This window comes from Uloborus diversus, chromosome 9 (genome assembly GCF_026930045.1).
Source record: "Uloborus diversus isolate 005 chromosome 9, Udiv.v.3.1, whole genome shotgun sequence".
NCBI classification, from domain to species: domain Eukaryota; kingdom Metazoa; phylum Arthropoda; class Arachnida; order Araneae; family Uloboridae; genus Uloborus; species Uloborus diversus.
In genome coordinates this window covers 153572274-153587220 of record NC_072739.1, presented here as the reverse complement: position 1 = coordinate 153587220, position 14947 = coordinate 153572274, and the positions used below count along the sequence as shown (strand labels likewise).

Genomic DNA, 14947 nt, shown 5'->3' with positions numbered 1-14947 from the left:
GCTTAGCATCGTTACTAGTGTTCTTCGTTAAAACATCACTATCAGTGTTTCATGAAAATGCCATTTGGAATTGGTTAACCTTCTGCAATGAACACTATGTTTGTGTCAAAGATCAAAATCTAAAAATTTGAACAGTAAAATATTAGCAATGAGCAACCCAATAAGATAAAGTAGAACAATAATGTGAATAAAATTTAGCGTCCTTAATGAGGCAGCTCCTGAGATGATCACCGTCCATCTCATCCTGGCGACGCAGAGGATACAACTGGGCGAATCCTTTACTCCAATTCTATGCAGATGTTTTTGCAAATAGTTATGTCCAGTGATTACACAGAAACCAGCCACTCCAATAGACTGAAGCTTTTATTACTTTTACTGAGCTGGGAATTACACTTTTTACCCACAGCTGCATCACTATATGAAGAAATCAAGTTATTTTTCAGTTTGTTAAAAACAATTCATTTAATGCAGTGCAGAGGCAGAGGAGAATCTGGTTGGGTCATCAGAGATCCAGCCTTACCAAATATATTCTAATTAGTACTGTTTGTACTGATAATTCTTAAACATAATTGTTAAGAGTTGATTGTTGATTACATCTTTTAAATTTTCAAATGAGCATCATTTTATTTGAGGAAAGCAGAACTTTTCCGTTCTCCAAAGTAGTATTATTCAACATATTCCTTTTCAAAATTTTTAGGTTATCAATATTGTAAAGCTTTGTTTATTTTCTAAGATTCATTTAAAACTTTTGATTGTTGATTTTTCTAAAGTTAGAAAAGTAGCAGCATGAATTAATGGTTATTGCAATGTACAAACATTTTTTCTGTGCAGTTTAGTGATCAGAAAATTCAGTTACAGGAATTTTATTATTGATGGAGGGAATAGGCTGGGCTTGTGTGTTCAAGTTGAAGTTATCTTGAAAGAACCCAACAGCATTGCGCTGATTTTTAGAACCAAAAAAAAAAGGGGGGGGGGGGGAATTGTTCAAAGTCAAGAAATAAAGAAAATAAAACATCTTGTTTTGTCAAATTTCATGTAGCATATTTATCCACTTAGCTGTTTATTTGAAGGTAATGTTTGAAAGCAATTACAGACTTACTTTTATTCTCTCTACATTGTATTTTCTCAGAAATGAAACTCCATGCATAATTTTTTTAGAGATTTGTTAGTATTTTTAGCTAACTTTTGAATTTTCTTTTGAAATTAGCTGTTTCCAGAAAAAAATTCTGTAATTAAGAGAAAATGTTATTTCTTTTTTCTCGTTTATGAAGTTTTTGAATTTTTTTTTTTTTAGAATGGTTAGAACTCAGATGGAGGTTGAGGTTGAAGTGGAAAACACAAATGGAGAGGTTGAGCCAATTGTAACAATTGAAGAAGAGGAGGATGTGGTTTTGTTTTGGGACAATGGGAGGAAAAGCAAAAGTGTTCGTGAACTGGCTTCCAGTGCTTCTGATGGCACCAAAGATGACCAAGCTATTCTTTCATACTACAGGTTCGTTTTATAATACTTGACTTCCCCATAAACATTTCATCAGATAACTACACCTTTTAATGGCATTTTCTTTTACAGTTAATTTTAAATTTTTTGTTTTGTTGGAAAAGGTTTAAATTCCTCAATTTTAGCTGTTTTTTTTTTAAAACTCAAATGATATTTTTGATAAATGTTTTTGAAAGGTATTGCAAAATGTTCTTCACTTCAATATTCTTGTGCTATAAGCGCTAAGACATTGCAACATAATTTGTTGTTGTTGTTGTTGCTAATCCCCTTCTTCTAGACCATCTAAGACTTCTAGGACTTCTAGACCACCTGGTCTAGTGGTTATCATAATTGTTATGTCACCCATGAAATTAAAACTCGATACATGTCTTCAATATTTCTGATTTACTATGGGCACAAACCTGAATAGTGAACATAAACCATGGTATAAATAGATTGTATAAACCAAATAAATTATTCTTTTATCATTCTTTTCATTATTTGATTATATTTTAATATGGTTTTGAATTGTGTATTTTAAAAATTGAAAATTTCTTAATTCCTATATCTCAGAAAATGTATTTGAAATTGCAATAGTGTAAAATTTAGTTAACCAATATATTTCAATAAAAATGGTTATCTTTTTTTTTTCATTTTCTTTAGTAATCTATGTTTGTTTCTGTTACAGTATAAATTTCTTAAATTTATAAAATCACTGTCCAATTTGTGAAAATCAAAAGAGTATAATTTTACAATAAAAATGGTAATTTTCAATGTGCTATTGTCATTATTTCACACTGACCTAGTATTTTTTTTCTTTTACAGGCATCAGTTGGATCTTTTTTCTGGCATGTGCTTAGATAGACAATACTTGGCCATCAATAATTTATCTCCTCATTTGGATATTGATCTTATACAAAAGTATGAATAAAGAATTTTGTATTAATTTTGTAAAAATTTTTAAAGGTCAGAATTGTCTTGCGGAACATTATTCATTTTATACCCCAACCTGTTTCAACTCGGACATCCTGGTAAACTTGGGTCCTTTCAGAAAAATCTAGTCTCTAAAATTAATAAAGTGATAAATTTCAAATTGACTGAATTGATCTATTGTTTGAATGTTGTGAATTTAAAATTTATATATATATTTTTTAAATACTTACTTTCAAGGGCTGAATTAATGTCCTACAGGACTGATCGGCTTTAACCTTTTAAGTGCTTTTCAGTTTCTGGATATTTGACGCGCTGTATTGCATCAGCAGCAATCTTTGGGGTTACCCATTCTACTTTGTAGAATGAGTTGTACAGTACTTATCAGGCACCTCTATTCTGAAACTCATTCACTTTTTCTGCTTTTTTTTCTATCTGATTGTTCAGTAACATGAGTATTCTTATTACTTTGCAGCAATAGAATGCTTCCCCCAAATCGTATTTTGTTGCAGAAAACTGACAAATTCAGATACTGCGAACAAACTTTTATTTGTTTACCATTTTTTAATTATATTTTATGTTAAATGAATTTTCTAAGGAAATGATAATCTGAAGTTGTGTAATTCAATGCAATATGCACCCCTTCCTTTTAAACTTTAGAAAAGAAATTGTCATTCAAACCCTAAACTTTTCTTTCATTTCCATTCTTTTGTGATTCAGATGTATGGCTGATGAAAATTTGCCATTTGACTTAAGAGCTGCCTTTTGTCGTCTGATGCTTCATATGCACGTTGATCGTGATCCCCAGGAGCAAATAACGCCTGTGAAGTATGCTCGTCTTTGGTCTGACATTCCTAGGAAGTTATCTATTCAAGAGTAAGTTCAACTTAAAATAATTTCCCACCACTGATGATACAAGTTATTGTTTTATCAACAACTTAATAAACATGAGTACAGTGAAACTTCTCTGGAGCGATCACTCTCGGTTCCTAAAAAAAGTGGTTGTTTAATGGAGGTTGGTCGCTCTGAGAGATCATTTTCGAACATGCAAATACAGTACCAATAGCTGTTTTTTTCTTCTTCCTGTGGTGTATTGACAAGAACATTATGATAAGAATGTATTTAAATTTAAAAAAAAAAAAAAACTTTTTTTTTTAAATTTTTTTTTTCCAGAATTTTGACTGGGATGTATGGTGATGAAATGCAGAATGCTATTTCACTGAAACCAATTCTTGAACTGTTCAAATGTGCTAAAAATAGATTTTGTCCACTGTAATGAACTAGGAATGCTCCAATCTACCCCCCCCCCTCTCCTGTAAGCAATCAAGAAATTCCAAGAAACAACCTTTTAAAGATGTTCTATTCTTATCAACCACACTCAATGACAGACACCCGCTTGACTTGCTTCAAGATGTGCATGTGCCACCTTAGCTTCACAAGGGTCTGAAAAACAACGCCCACCTTTTTATGAAATTTTGGAGGTTCCAAACAGAGAGGGCAAGAAAGGAACATGTTTGGACCCACAGGAGAATAGGTTTTAATCCCTTATTCTGGTTTTCTTCCACCTTCGTTAACATGAGAAAACCAGAAAACTGATCTGTGTACAAATTAAATGTTCTATTGCTTTTCTTTGGTTGGCACTCTCTTTTTGAGTTTTCTCTAACAAAAATTTCTATATTTGTTAGTGCTGATGTTCACAATTTACCGGTCCTTGTGAGAGGCTTCTATGGTCTTTTCAAAAGGCATTTTAACATTAGTCATATACGGGGAAAAATCGGTGCCTCAGAAAAGTGGTCGTTAGTAGAGGTGGTGGCTATATAGAGGTGGTCGCTCATAGAAGTTTCACATGTATTTTATCTGGTATGTACTTTTCAGTATAATAATTACTGTTATTATAAATAATAGAACATGATACTATGGATGATATACTTTTGCTTTGCATTATTGATATGTTGCTGATTTTAGTTGATTGTTTGTACTTTCATTATTTAGCAGTTTTTCTTATAGTTTAAATTATTATGTTTAATCTATATCACTAAAGTAAGCTTGTTATTTCTTTTTTTTTTTTGAACATTTATGAAAAGCTTTCCCTTTTTAAGAAATCAAAACATATAAATAAAAACATACTTTCTTTAATTAGAATATTCCATTCAAATTGAAAGGATGCATTTACAAAGTTATTCATAATTTAATGCTCCTGTGTCGATGTTAAAATTGTTCTCATTTCGTATATTGCCTTTTAGTTATGATTCTAATAAACATCCAGATCCTAACAAAGAAGCTGTTAGAGCAAAGTTTGCTCCCACTATAGCTTTTGTTGAAGATTATTTGTGCAACGTTGTCGGACATATGTGGTCTTTTGCTGATAGAGAGCAGAATAAACTTACTTTTGAGGTATGTAAAAATATTTTTCTTGCAATTCTATGAAATATAGTTCTTAATTTAGTCCTTTTCTTTTGGTGTAACAAAACTGCCATGGATAACTAAAGGTAGGGATTCTCCCCCCTTTTTCCCCTCTTTTCATCAATTTTCAACCCTTTTTAGGGAAAACAAGTTTTTTTTATTCTGTTGTGTAGCCAATGTTGATGAATTATTTAATTAAGATGCATACCCAGGAGCAGATACAAATGGAAGATCATAAAGGTGATGATGCCGCTAAACCACCAACAGTATTATCCATCCACATTGTGTTCAAATAATTTATGAATAAAATGCAAACGATTGCAGTAATCTTTTCAATTCATTAAATAAAAATTAATGTAAATACTTGAAATACTACTTTTTTCGTTGCTCATAGAAATTAATTGGTCACAATTGTGCCTTATTAGTGCGTTATTCCTGGCCAATTTGGTGCTTTTTATTGTCACCCAAACAGTTTCAGAACTTTTTCGTATCCAAAACCGTAGGTTCATTCATGGGGGGGGGGGGGGGGGGGGGGGGGGGGGGTGGGGGGGTAGGTCCTTCTCATTATGACTCCCCTAAAATGGTAGTCTGTATTCCCCCCCTCCCTTTGTGTACCAATTGTCTTTCTAGGCAGGCTTGTCATGTAAGAGAGCATATTTGCTAACCCCCCCCCCCTCCCAGGTTTGCAAAGCTAATGTATTCACTTATAATTAGATCTTGTTTTAGCTGTTTTTTGATATAATTTGCTTCAAGTACATGACCCTTTCCCATGCCTGTGATTTAAAGAGATCACTTGCTCCCGAGGCTTTGAGAGATTAATGAGGGTTACATATATGTGGACATAGTTTTTTGTTGTTTTTAGAGGTATCATGTATTGAGTATATAACCTCTCTCTCCCCCTCCCCATCCTCCAGAAAACTTTGGTATCATGGGCCACCTTATTTCTTGTTAAAATTTCACCGATCTTTTATATTTTCAAATAATATTTGTTTTTGATTTGCATATGAATCAGGGTTGGCCGAATTGGACCCAATTGGGTTGGACCCAATGGGTTTTTTTGAAAAAACCCATTTAAAAAAACCCATTATTTAGCCCACTTTTGGGTTTTTTTAAATTTTGTGAGAAGTTTTTAAAAAAATTAATTAATTTAAATACTTTTACAATTTAAACTTCTTTTTTATTTGTTCTTCAGCACAGACAATGAACATAAAAAATGAATTTTGAGCTTTAATAGTATTTCTTAACTCTTAACGGCATTAAAAATATACTTCAAAGATTTTAAATAAATGTATTTAACTTTTTCTTCTGGTCAGTAAATAACTCAAATTATCTTGACCAAGTCCTGTCAAGTCTGATTTTCTCAATATTTGTAGATTGTACAGAGGAAACTAATCTAGTTAAAAGGCTTTCATGTAAATTATTTTCTGCTAACCAACACGTCACAAATCTTGAATAAACACAAGGTAAATTTTTTTAGAAATAAACAGATTTTTCAAACGGTCGACAAAAAACAGAACAGGTACAGTATTTTCATTATTTTACAAAAAAGTTTAATATTTCTTACCCTGTACACAGAAATAGAAAAACAGGCAACATAAAATTCAAAGAAATGTCTTGATTAAGCTGGAATTCAGTAAAAAGGGATTTAAACTAATTGAGGTTCTACAGTAGTTTTGCATAAAAAAATGAAATACTATAAAGTAAAATGCAAAAAAAAAAATTTAGTAATTAAAAACGAGCAATAGATTTTATCACCCGAGAAGTAACTTTGCCTTAACTGTTGGTAATAATGAAAATTAAAAAATCTGAAACTTAAACATTCTTGGGTTTTTTTGTCTTTTATACTTTTCTCCATAAAACTCTGAATTTTTACTAGTTTTCCAGCTTTTTACCCGAAGATAATTTTTGCGCTTTGTCCATATACTTATGCTACAATATGCTACAAGTACCCCACATTTTCCCTAAAAAAAGACAAAAAAACCCAACTTTAGTTGGGTTTTTTGGGTTTTATTTAAAAAAACCCAAAAAACCCTGGGTCCATGGGCTTTTTAAAAAAAACCCGGGTTTTTGCCAACCCTGATATGAATAGCTATACATTGTAGCGTCATTTCTCCTATTCTGTTTGAAGAAGCTATTAAACATCAATCATACATGAAATTTCTTTACCTTTGTTATTTTTTCTAATTGTGAAGTAACTGATTGTACTTTTTCCTCAGGTTGTGAAGTTGGCTAGGGAACTGATTTATTTTGGATTTTATAGTTTTAGTGATCTGTTAAGGCTAACGAAAACATTGCTAAGCATTTTAGATTGTGTTCCAGAATCAAGCTTCTTAAATGGGAAATTAACAGCTGCAGAATTAGATGGTAGGTTATTATCAGTTAAATCCATGAAATAATTTACAATTTTATTTTAAATTTTAATATGAAGTTGACACGTTTTGACAAAAAAGATATATTTCTGTGTCTTTAATTTGTAGTTTTCTGTCTTAACCACATTCCAGTAAAATTCAATAACATTCTTCTGTAAAAATTGAATAACTTGTGTATAAAAATATTTATTAGTACAGTCGACTCCGACTACAATGCAATATGACTTACGCAAAATGGCTATAACGTGATTTTTTCACCTTTAAGCCATTTTAGACTTAACGCGAATTCCTCGCGCCCTCAACAAGAAAATTTTCAAATGGGAATTGCAGTGTGAAAGTATCGGCTTTGTTATTGGATAATAAAAATATGTTTTTCGTAAATGGACCTTCATCCCTTTGGCATCACAGGCAGCGAAAGTTCCTACACCGTACCAGTCTGAACATAGCTTTGTTTGTGTATACAAATAACTACTCCACATTCACCATATTATTTTCATTCTAAATGCAAAAGTTGATGAAATATAATGACACATAAGAGCAACGTTCCATCTAAAGTTTTTGAAGAGAGAGAGAAAAAAAAGATAAAGTTTATGACAATTAAAGAAAAGTTAAAGGGTCTCAATGTGCTTGAACAACTAAAAAGTGCGTCGAAGGTTGCACAACAGTTAAGTGTGAGTGAATCTTCCATATGTACAATTAAAAGTCAAGGAAAGGAAATTTGTAAAAGTTCGCTGAGTAGTGTCTAAGCAAAATGCAAAAATTATGAAAGTGGAAGCTGCTCTTGTATTGATAATTAAAAAAACCAGGAAGAGGGGGTGTTGTCATAGATAGAAATATTATAAAAGAACTAGCAAAGCAACTGTTTTTAAAAATATATTAGAATAACAATTTGATCGCACAGCATAAATCAATCAACATCTTCATTTTTTAAAGTTACAAATATCATTACCAGATTCTACTGTACAGTATTATTATACATCATTTTATTATTACTTCATACTGTACATACCACACTGGTTTGTTTTATGTCTCTCTTTCCCGTTGATCACTGATTTTGTGCATTGTAACAACATTTTTTGTTGATTAAAACAGATTTTTTAAAAATAAAAATTTAGTTATTTATGTAAGAAACGGTAATGTAGTTTCGTTAAGGAATGGTTTAAAACAATTTGAGATGGTGTTAACAAGTGTCTAAAATAATTAGGCATGTTTATAAAAAAATTACATACCCTTTTCGACAACGTGAAATTTCGACTTACGCGAGGAGTCTTGGAACGCATCCCTTTCGTAAGTTGGGATTCAACTGTATAAAAGTTATTTAATGTTACCTCAAATTATTATTTTTATAAAAGAAGGTTTTGCTTTAATCTTTACCTGTTTATTACTGAAGCACATAAGTACTTGCACCAAAGGCTGTATTTTGAGGAGGATGTTACACAGAAGAATAGAGTAATAATTATGTCATAAAGAAATTTTGCATTGCTTTAGTTACTTATTTGTAAACATTGCACAGGCGTTTTCAATAAGTTTTTCTACAGCTTAGATGTTGAGGATCTAATATCAATATTTTTATTATTTATTTTTATTTATTTATTTTAATTGTGTAAAAGTCCTGAATTGTGTCTTTGCTTTAATTTAAGTTTTACAGTAAATTTGGGTTGCTGTCGGGTATATTTGAAGTTTGAGAGAAAGTCTGGTACTCTTTTGCTTCTCAATCTCAGAGTTTTAAATAATCCCTATTATGGTCAGCATCATCATTGTATTACAAGCTCAACATGTGTATAATTATTGTTTCTACCTTTTTAATAGTTATTAAATAGTCGTCTTGTGACAACTCAAAGTGATGTGTTTTACTAGGATTTTATTTGATGCTTTTTTAAATTAAATGTAAAGGGTAAAAATATAATGAGATGCATTGAATAACTCATTACGTTTCTAAATTGGAGTTTCGTTTTTCACCTTGTTTAATATTTGTATATTTTATTCTTAGTATTTTAATAACTTAAGCATTCAATTCTTTTCTAATTAAAGCTTAAATATAGTGAAGTATTTGTTTCAATAGTAATAAAATATTGTTATTGCAAATGTCTGGTTATTGCTCTTTTTCATGCAAGTTCCTAAGGAGGATAAACCTGAAACCAAAACAGAGGAAGCTAAACCAGGTGATGCTGTATTTATGAAATGTGTGTTTAAGAACAGCATGTTGTATAATGTGAAATTCCCAACATATTTAAGGCATTATTACCCAAAAAATGTGTAATACCCAGCTGTTGAATTTTTCTTTTTAAATTACAAAAAAAAAAAAAAAAATATTTTGCCAAAGAAAATGCCTGGTTTTTAGCAATTCGTTATTAAATTTAGTCAATGCTGATATTCCTTAGTTTAAGTGATTTGTTTAATACTTGATGTAGTTTGGTGCGCATCCCAAGTCAAACTCGAAGCTTGTTATGTTAAATACTAATATTTCCCAGTTTACTAATTTTTTTACAAATCACTAATGGTTAAAGATTAATTCATTAGTTGGATTTGATAAACATGGTTTTTTAGTAATTTTGTTCTGTGATTGAATAGTGATCCAAAACTTGTCCATATCTTTACATCTCGGAAAATCCCACATTAACCTTTTGAGGGTAATTGCGTTTCAGGTTGAGGACCCCTGCACCCCCATGTAACTTAGAATTCACATTTCACCTGAAAGAATCTTTTTATCAAAAGCATGAACTAATTGTAATTAAATAATGATTTCTAATTATTGTATTTTTCATTTAAATTTGCTCACAAATTATTCATACCTTTTTATCATAAGCAAAGTGTTACCTTCAGAATGTAACACTTTGAAAAAGAGAAAAGAATGATTCTTTTCCCTTTTTCAAAGTTTCTGATGCTGTTTTAATAATTTTGAATAGCTCGAGGAGGAGTGTTAAAATCCATTGGAGACATGGGCGCAGTTATGACTAATATGGTTCTTGGGACTGCTGGAATGACAAAGCAGGTTGCTGCTACAATGCAAAAGAAGGCATCTATAACTGGAGCTGAAGATACCTTAGTCATGGATACTAAATTGAAAATTATCGAGATTTTACAGGTGATTACTCTTTGCCTTTTGTATTCATTATGAGCTTGTTCCAATTTCAGTTAGTCTTTCTTTTTCATTATGCACATCAAGAATTTTCTGTGGCCTCATCGGAATACCTAGCCTTTTTAACTGTCAAACGACGCTAATACAATCTGAAATTCCTTGAATCATTTTGAAGGTTTCGACAAAAAATTTAAAGAAATCATTGGGGAATTTTCAGAAAATATAGAGAATTATTTATAACCAAAACTATTGACTTACTATTAAGGACATAGAAGCAAACTAAATATGTATCATAAGTTGTAGCTTAGAGCTTTCTAAGAGCTGATATTGATACAATCCTTATAACTCTGAAATCAATTGATTTAAAATAAATGCTTTATAAATGTCTGCATTAGCTTTGAATATATATATATATATATATATATATATATATATATATATATATATATATATATATATATATATATATATATATATATATATATATATATATATATATATAAATAATGATTTGTGTGCTTGAAAAACCTGAGCATAATATTTTAGTCAAAAACTGCAATGACTTGTTTATGTGTTTCCTGACTCCCTCCTCCAATTAATAAATATCTTCCATTGAGAAACTTTGAGAGGCAAGGGCTACATTCAACAACGAAGTAAAAATTTAGGGAGCTCCCGTGAAATTTGATTTGTGTGCTTTTTAGCATCAAAAATGCTAAGGCTAATGTACCAAAATGCAATAATATTTGTCATGCTTTTTTTTTTTGTAAACCTTAATCTCATGGCTCACTAAATAAGTACTCACACAGGTGTGCATGCCTTTAAACCACATTGTCAAAGTTTTAGAATTGAAATTTGAAGTATTATCCATGATGTCATGTTTTGTTTCTGAACTACAAGTATGTTTGTGTAAAAAAAAAATGATCGGGAGGGGGGGGGGGGGATATGGTGAAGTTTGACATTTAGTGGGATCATTTCACATCAAATCGCCTGATGCCATGTGCCGCCATGTCTACGATTTTGTCCATTATTTTTTTACAAAAAAATATCTATGAAAGAAACCCAAATTATTTTTTTAGATATTTTGAATAAAAATTACGCTTTGCAAATTTTTTTCAAAAATCGATTTTTGATATTTTTTGGAGTCGCCGTTTTGGCATAAATTTAGAAAATCTCTAATTTCTTTATTTTTCAACCAATTAAGCTGAATTTGGTAGCAATTTCAAGTTAATACTTTTCTCTTTCAGTCTGAATGACAGAAAGTATTCTGTGAATAGTTAGGTGTTGCCACTCTTTATCTAAAGTTTGTTTTTATGCTTTTTCATTTGGGAGATTACATAAGTCATATCTTCTGAGTAACTTCTATGATCTGCATAAATTTTTTTTTGTAGTGTATTTAAATCATTCTCTTGCTATGAAAAAAAAAAGTAGAAGGGTGTTTTTTGTTGTTTTGAAATAAAAAAAAATATTGTGCAGAAAATATAACATTTCTATAACCTTAAATCCCTTTTAAGCTTAAAAAAGGCCAAAAACTTTTCAGAACAATTAATACTGGACTGTCAAAGGATAAAAATTTATTTTTATCAATAGTTAATCACTAAAAAGTTGTTCACTTTGGAAAAGACTTGTGCAAAGATCTCCGTTTCAGACTTCACAAAAAAAAAAAAAAAAAAAAAAAAACTTTTGATTGAAAGTGTACTAAATACTAAGAATAATAATTTGAAGAATGGTGTGAAAAAATTCTAATGCCATTATTTTGCCTTTTTTTTCTTCATTAAAAGATGGAAAAAACAAAAAGGAATAATTGCCATTGAAAAGTTTTCATGACCTATACTTGTTTGGATTACATAACAGCTGAGATTGATCTTCCGCTCTTACGATACTTATACAATACCCATCACTCTTCTATCACTTTGAAAGTGAATGGACAGAAAGCTTTCGTCGATTATGAAATGTGAAATGAAAGGCGAGCTTGTGCCATCTGCATTTATTTTAAAAATTTACTATTTCCTTTGTATCAAAAGATGAGAAAAGTTTTCATAGCCTAAACTTGTTTGGATTACATAACAGCTGAGATTGATCTTCCGCTCTTATGATACTTATACAATACCCATCATTCTTCTATCACCTTGAAAGTGAATGGACAGAAAGCTTTCGTCGATTATGAAATGTGAAATGAAAGGCGAGCTTGTGCCATCTGCATTTATTTTAAAAATTTACTATTTCCTTTGTATCAAAAGATGAGAAAAGTTTTCATAGCCTAAACTTGTTTGGATTACATAACAGCTGAGATTGATCTTCCGCTCTTACGATACTTATACAGTACCCATCATTCTTCTATCACTTTGAAAGTGAATGGACAGAAAGCTTTCGTCGATTATGAAATGTGAAATGAAAGGCGAGCTTGTGCCATCTGCATTTATTTTAAAAATTTACTATTTCCTTTGTATCAAAAGATGAGAAAAGTTTTCATAGTCTAAACTTGAAATGATAGGCGAGCTTGTGCCATCTGCATTTATTTTACAAATTTACTATTTCCTTTGTAACAAAAGATGAGAAAATCAAAATTTCTATCAATAAGTTTCAAAGAGATATCAAAATGTACTTCAATCAGCAAAAATAATCTTCTTCAGAGAAATCTGGAGTTGTGCTGCATAAGTACTGTAAATGTGGAAGATCATTGTCAGGTGTAGCGTAATCCAAACAAGTTTATGCTGTGAAAACTTTTCAATAGTAATTTTTTTTCCTCTTTTAGTGTGCAAAAAAAAAAAAAAAAAAAAACGCTGTTCTTCAAATTATTATTTTTAATACTTAGTACATTTTCAATCAAAAAGTCTTTTTCTTTTTTGTGAAACGAAGGTTTTTGCACAATTCTTTTCCAAACTGAACAACCTTTTCGCGATTAACTATTGATACAAATCAATTTTTGTCCTTTGACAGTCCAATTGTTCTTAAAAGGTTTTTGGCCTTTTTTAAGTTTAAAAGGGATTTAAAGAAATAGAAAACTTGTACTTTCTGCAAAACAAACTTTTTTTTTTGTAGTTCAAAACAAGAACATCCTTCTACTTTTTTCTGCATAGCAGGAGAATGATTTAAATTTGCTACGAAAAATCTTTGATGCAGATCATAGTAGGCACCCCAGAGATATGACTTATTTAATCTCTCATTTGAAAAAGCATAAAAACTGACTTTAGATAAAGAGTGGAAACGCTCAACTATTCCCAGAATACTCTCTGTTGTTCGTACACTGAAAAAAAAAGTATTAGCTGGAAATTGATACCAAGTTAAGCTTAATTAGTTGAAAAATGAAGAAATTAGAGAGATTTTCTAAATTCATACCAAAACGGTGACTGCAAAAAATGCTCAAAAATCGAATTTTTGAAAAACTTCTCCAAAATTTCATTCTTATTCAAAAAATCTAAAAAAAATAAATAATTTGGGCTTTTCTCATAAATATCTGTTTGTAAAAAAATAACGGATACAATCGGTGACATGACAGCATGGCCGACTATTTAATTTAGGGTGATTTGATGTGGAATGATCCAGTGGCAAAGTGGTGTTGAGGGTCAAGAATATTGAAAAGAAAAAAAAAAGGACGTCACCTGTGGACAGCTTCTAAAATATTTGAAGGTTCCCATCCAAGAGAATGCAAAATATGCCATGACAATGCCAAACTGTTAGCTACTGGGTATTTGAAAAAAACATGTGGTTACTAATGAGTTTACCATTAAGTGTCAATGTGTGCGTTAATTTGTTTCCTTACTCTTAACTCTCTTTCTTAGTTTTAAGTAAAATTTAAGATAAGTGTGTATGATTTATTTTGGTAGAATAGTAAGAATATTTTTCCTTTTATAGTTCATTTTAAATGTACGCCTTGATTATCGGATTACTGGGTTACTCTCCATTTTCAAACGTGAGTTTGATGAAAGTCATGATAAGACAGCTACTGAAGAAACTCTTACAATTGGAGAGAAAGGTGCCTCATTTGTGATATTTCCTGATGTAAATATTCATTTCTAAGTGTCACTATTTGTATTGTAATAGTTGCTTTCTCTTTTTTTTTTTTCATGTTTTACCAAGATACTGATATTTATTTTTACTTTGCTTAATTACAGTGTATTTTAGGCTAGATAGTGTTACAAAACTAGAAAGGAGATTTTTTTTCTTCTTGAACAAAACTATAGAAACTTGTAAAATTTTGAAGTCTGTTAGTTACTTTACTTTTGTAGTTTCAATTTTTATTACTTGAGAAAATTTTTTTCATTTTCTTAGCTGTGATTGATATAGTAAAAATACTTTTTCACTTGCTTTCTCCTGTGTCTACTGGTTTAGTTCTTTTTTTTCTATTTTTAAAAGAAAATGCATATTTCATTATTCTTTTATGTCTTTCTTTCTTTCTTTTTCTTTTTTTTTTGAATTGATTTTACAATCCATTTATATTTCTTAATTTCTGACGAATTCATTCTTCAATTGAATATTTAAAAAAAAATGGAGTCTACCCGCATTTGTTTTACGTTCGTATAAATTTGAAGGAGCAAAAATTTCATTTTCTGAATCAATCAATTTTATATTTTTAGGCATTGATTTAGAGCGAATTAGTCATCATGCTGAAGCAATATTTGGTGGGAAGTAAGTTTGTTTTTCTCTTTCTTAAAATTACTTATAGGTTTAAAATAAAATATTTAGAAATTT

At 30.5% G+C, this 14947-nt stretch overlaps 1 protein-coding gene across 1 annotated transcript in view; it reads left to right on the top strand.

Moving 5' to 3' along the window:
* LOC129230091 (inositol 1,4,5-trisphosphate receptor-like) overlaps positions 1-14947 on the top strand; it is a 135374-nt gene that overhangs the window by 27984 nt on the left and 92443 nt on the right. Inside the window, exons 16-23 of the mRNA XM_054864485.1 lie at positions 1295-1492; positions 2303-2398; positions 3128-3283; positions 4651-4801; positions 7027-7174; positions 10086-10264; positions 14111-14231; positions 14833-14884. Of these exons, the coding sequence (XP_054720460.1) occupies positions 1295-1492; positions 2303-2398; positions 3128-3283; positions 4651-4801; positions 7027-7174; positions 10086-10264; positions 14111-14231; positions 14833-14884 (1101 nt within the window). The remainder of the gene's footprint in view (positions 1-1294; positions 1493-2302; positions 2399-3127; positions 3284-4650; positions 4802-7026; positions 7175-10085; positions 10265-14110; positions 14232-14832; positions 14885-14947) is intronic.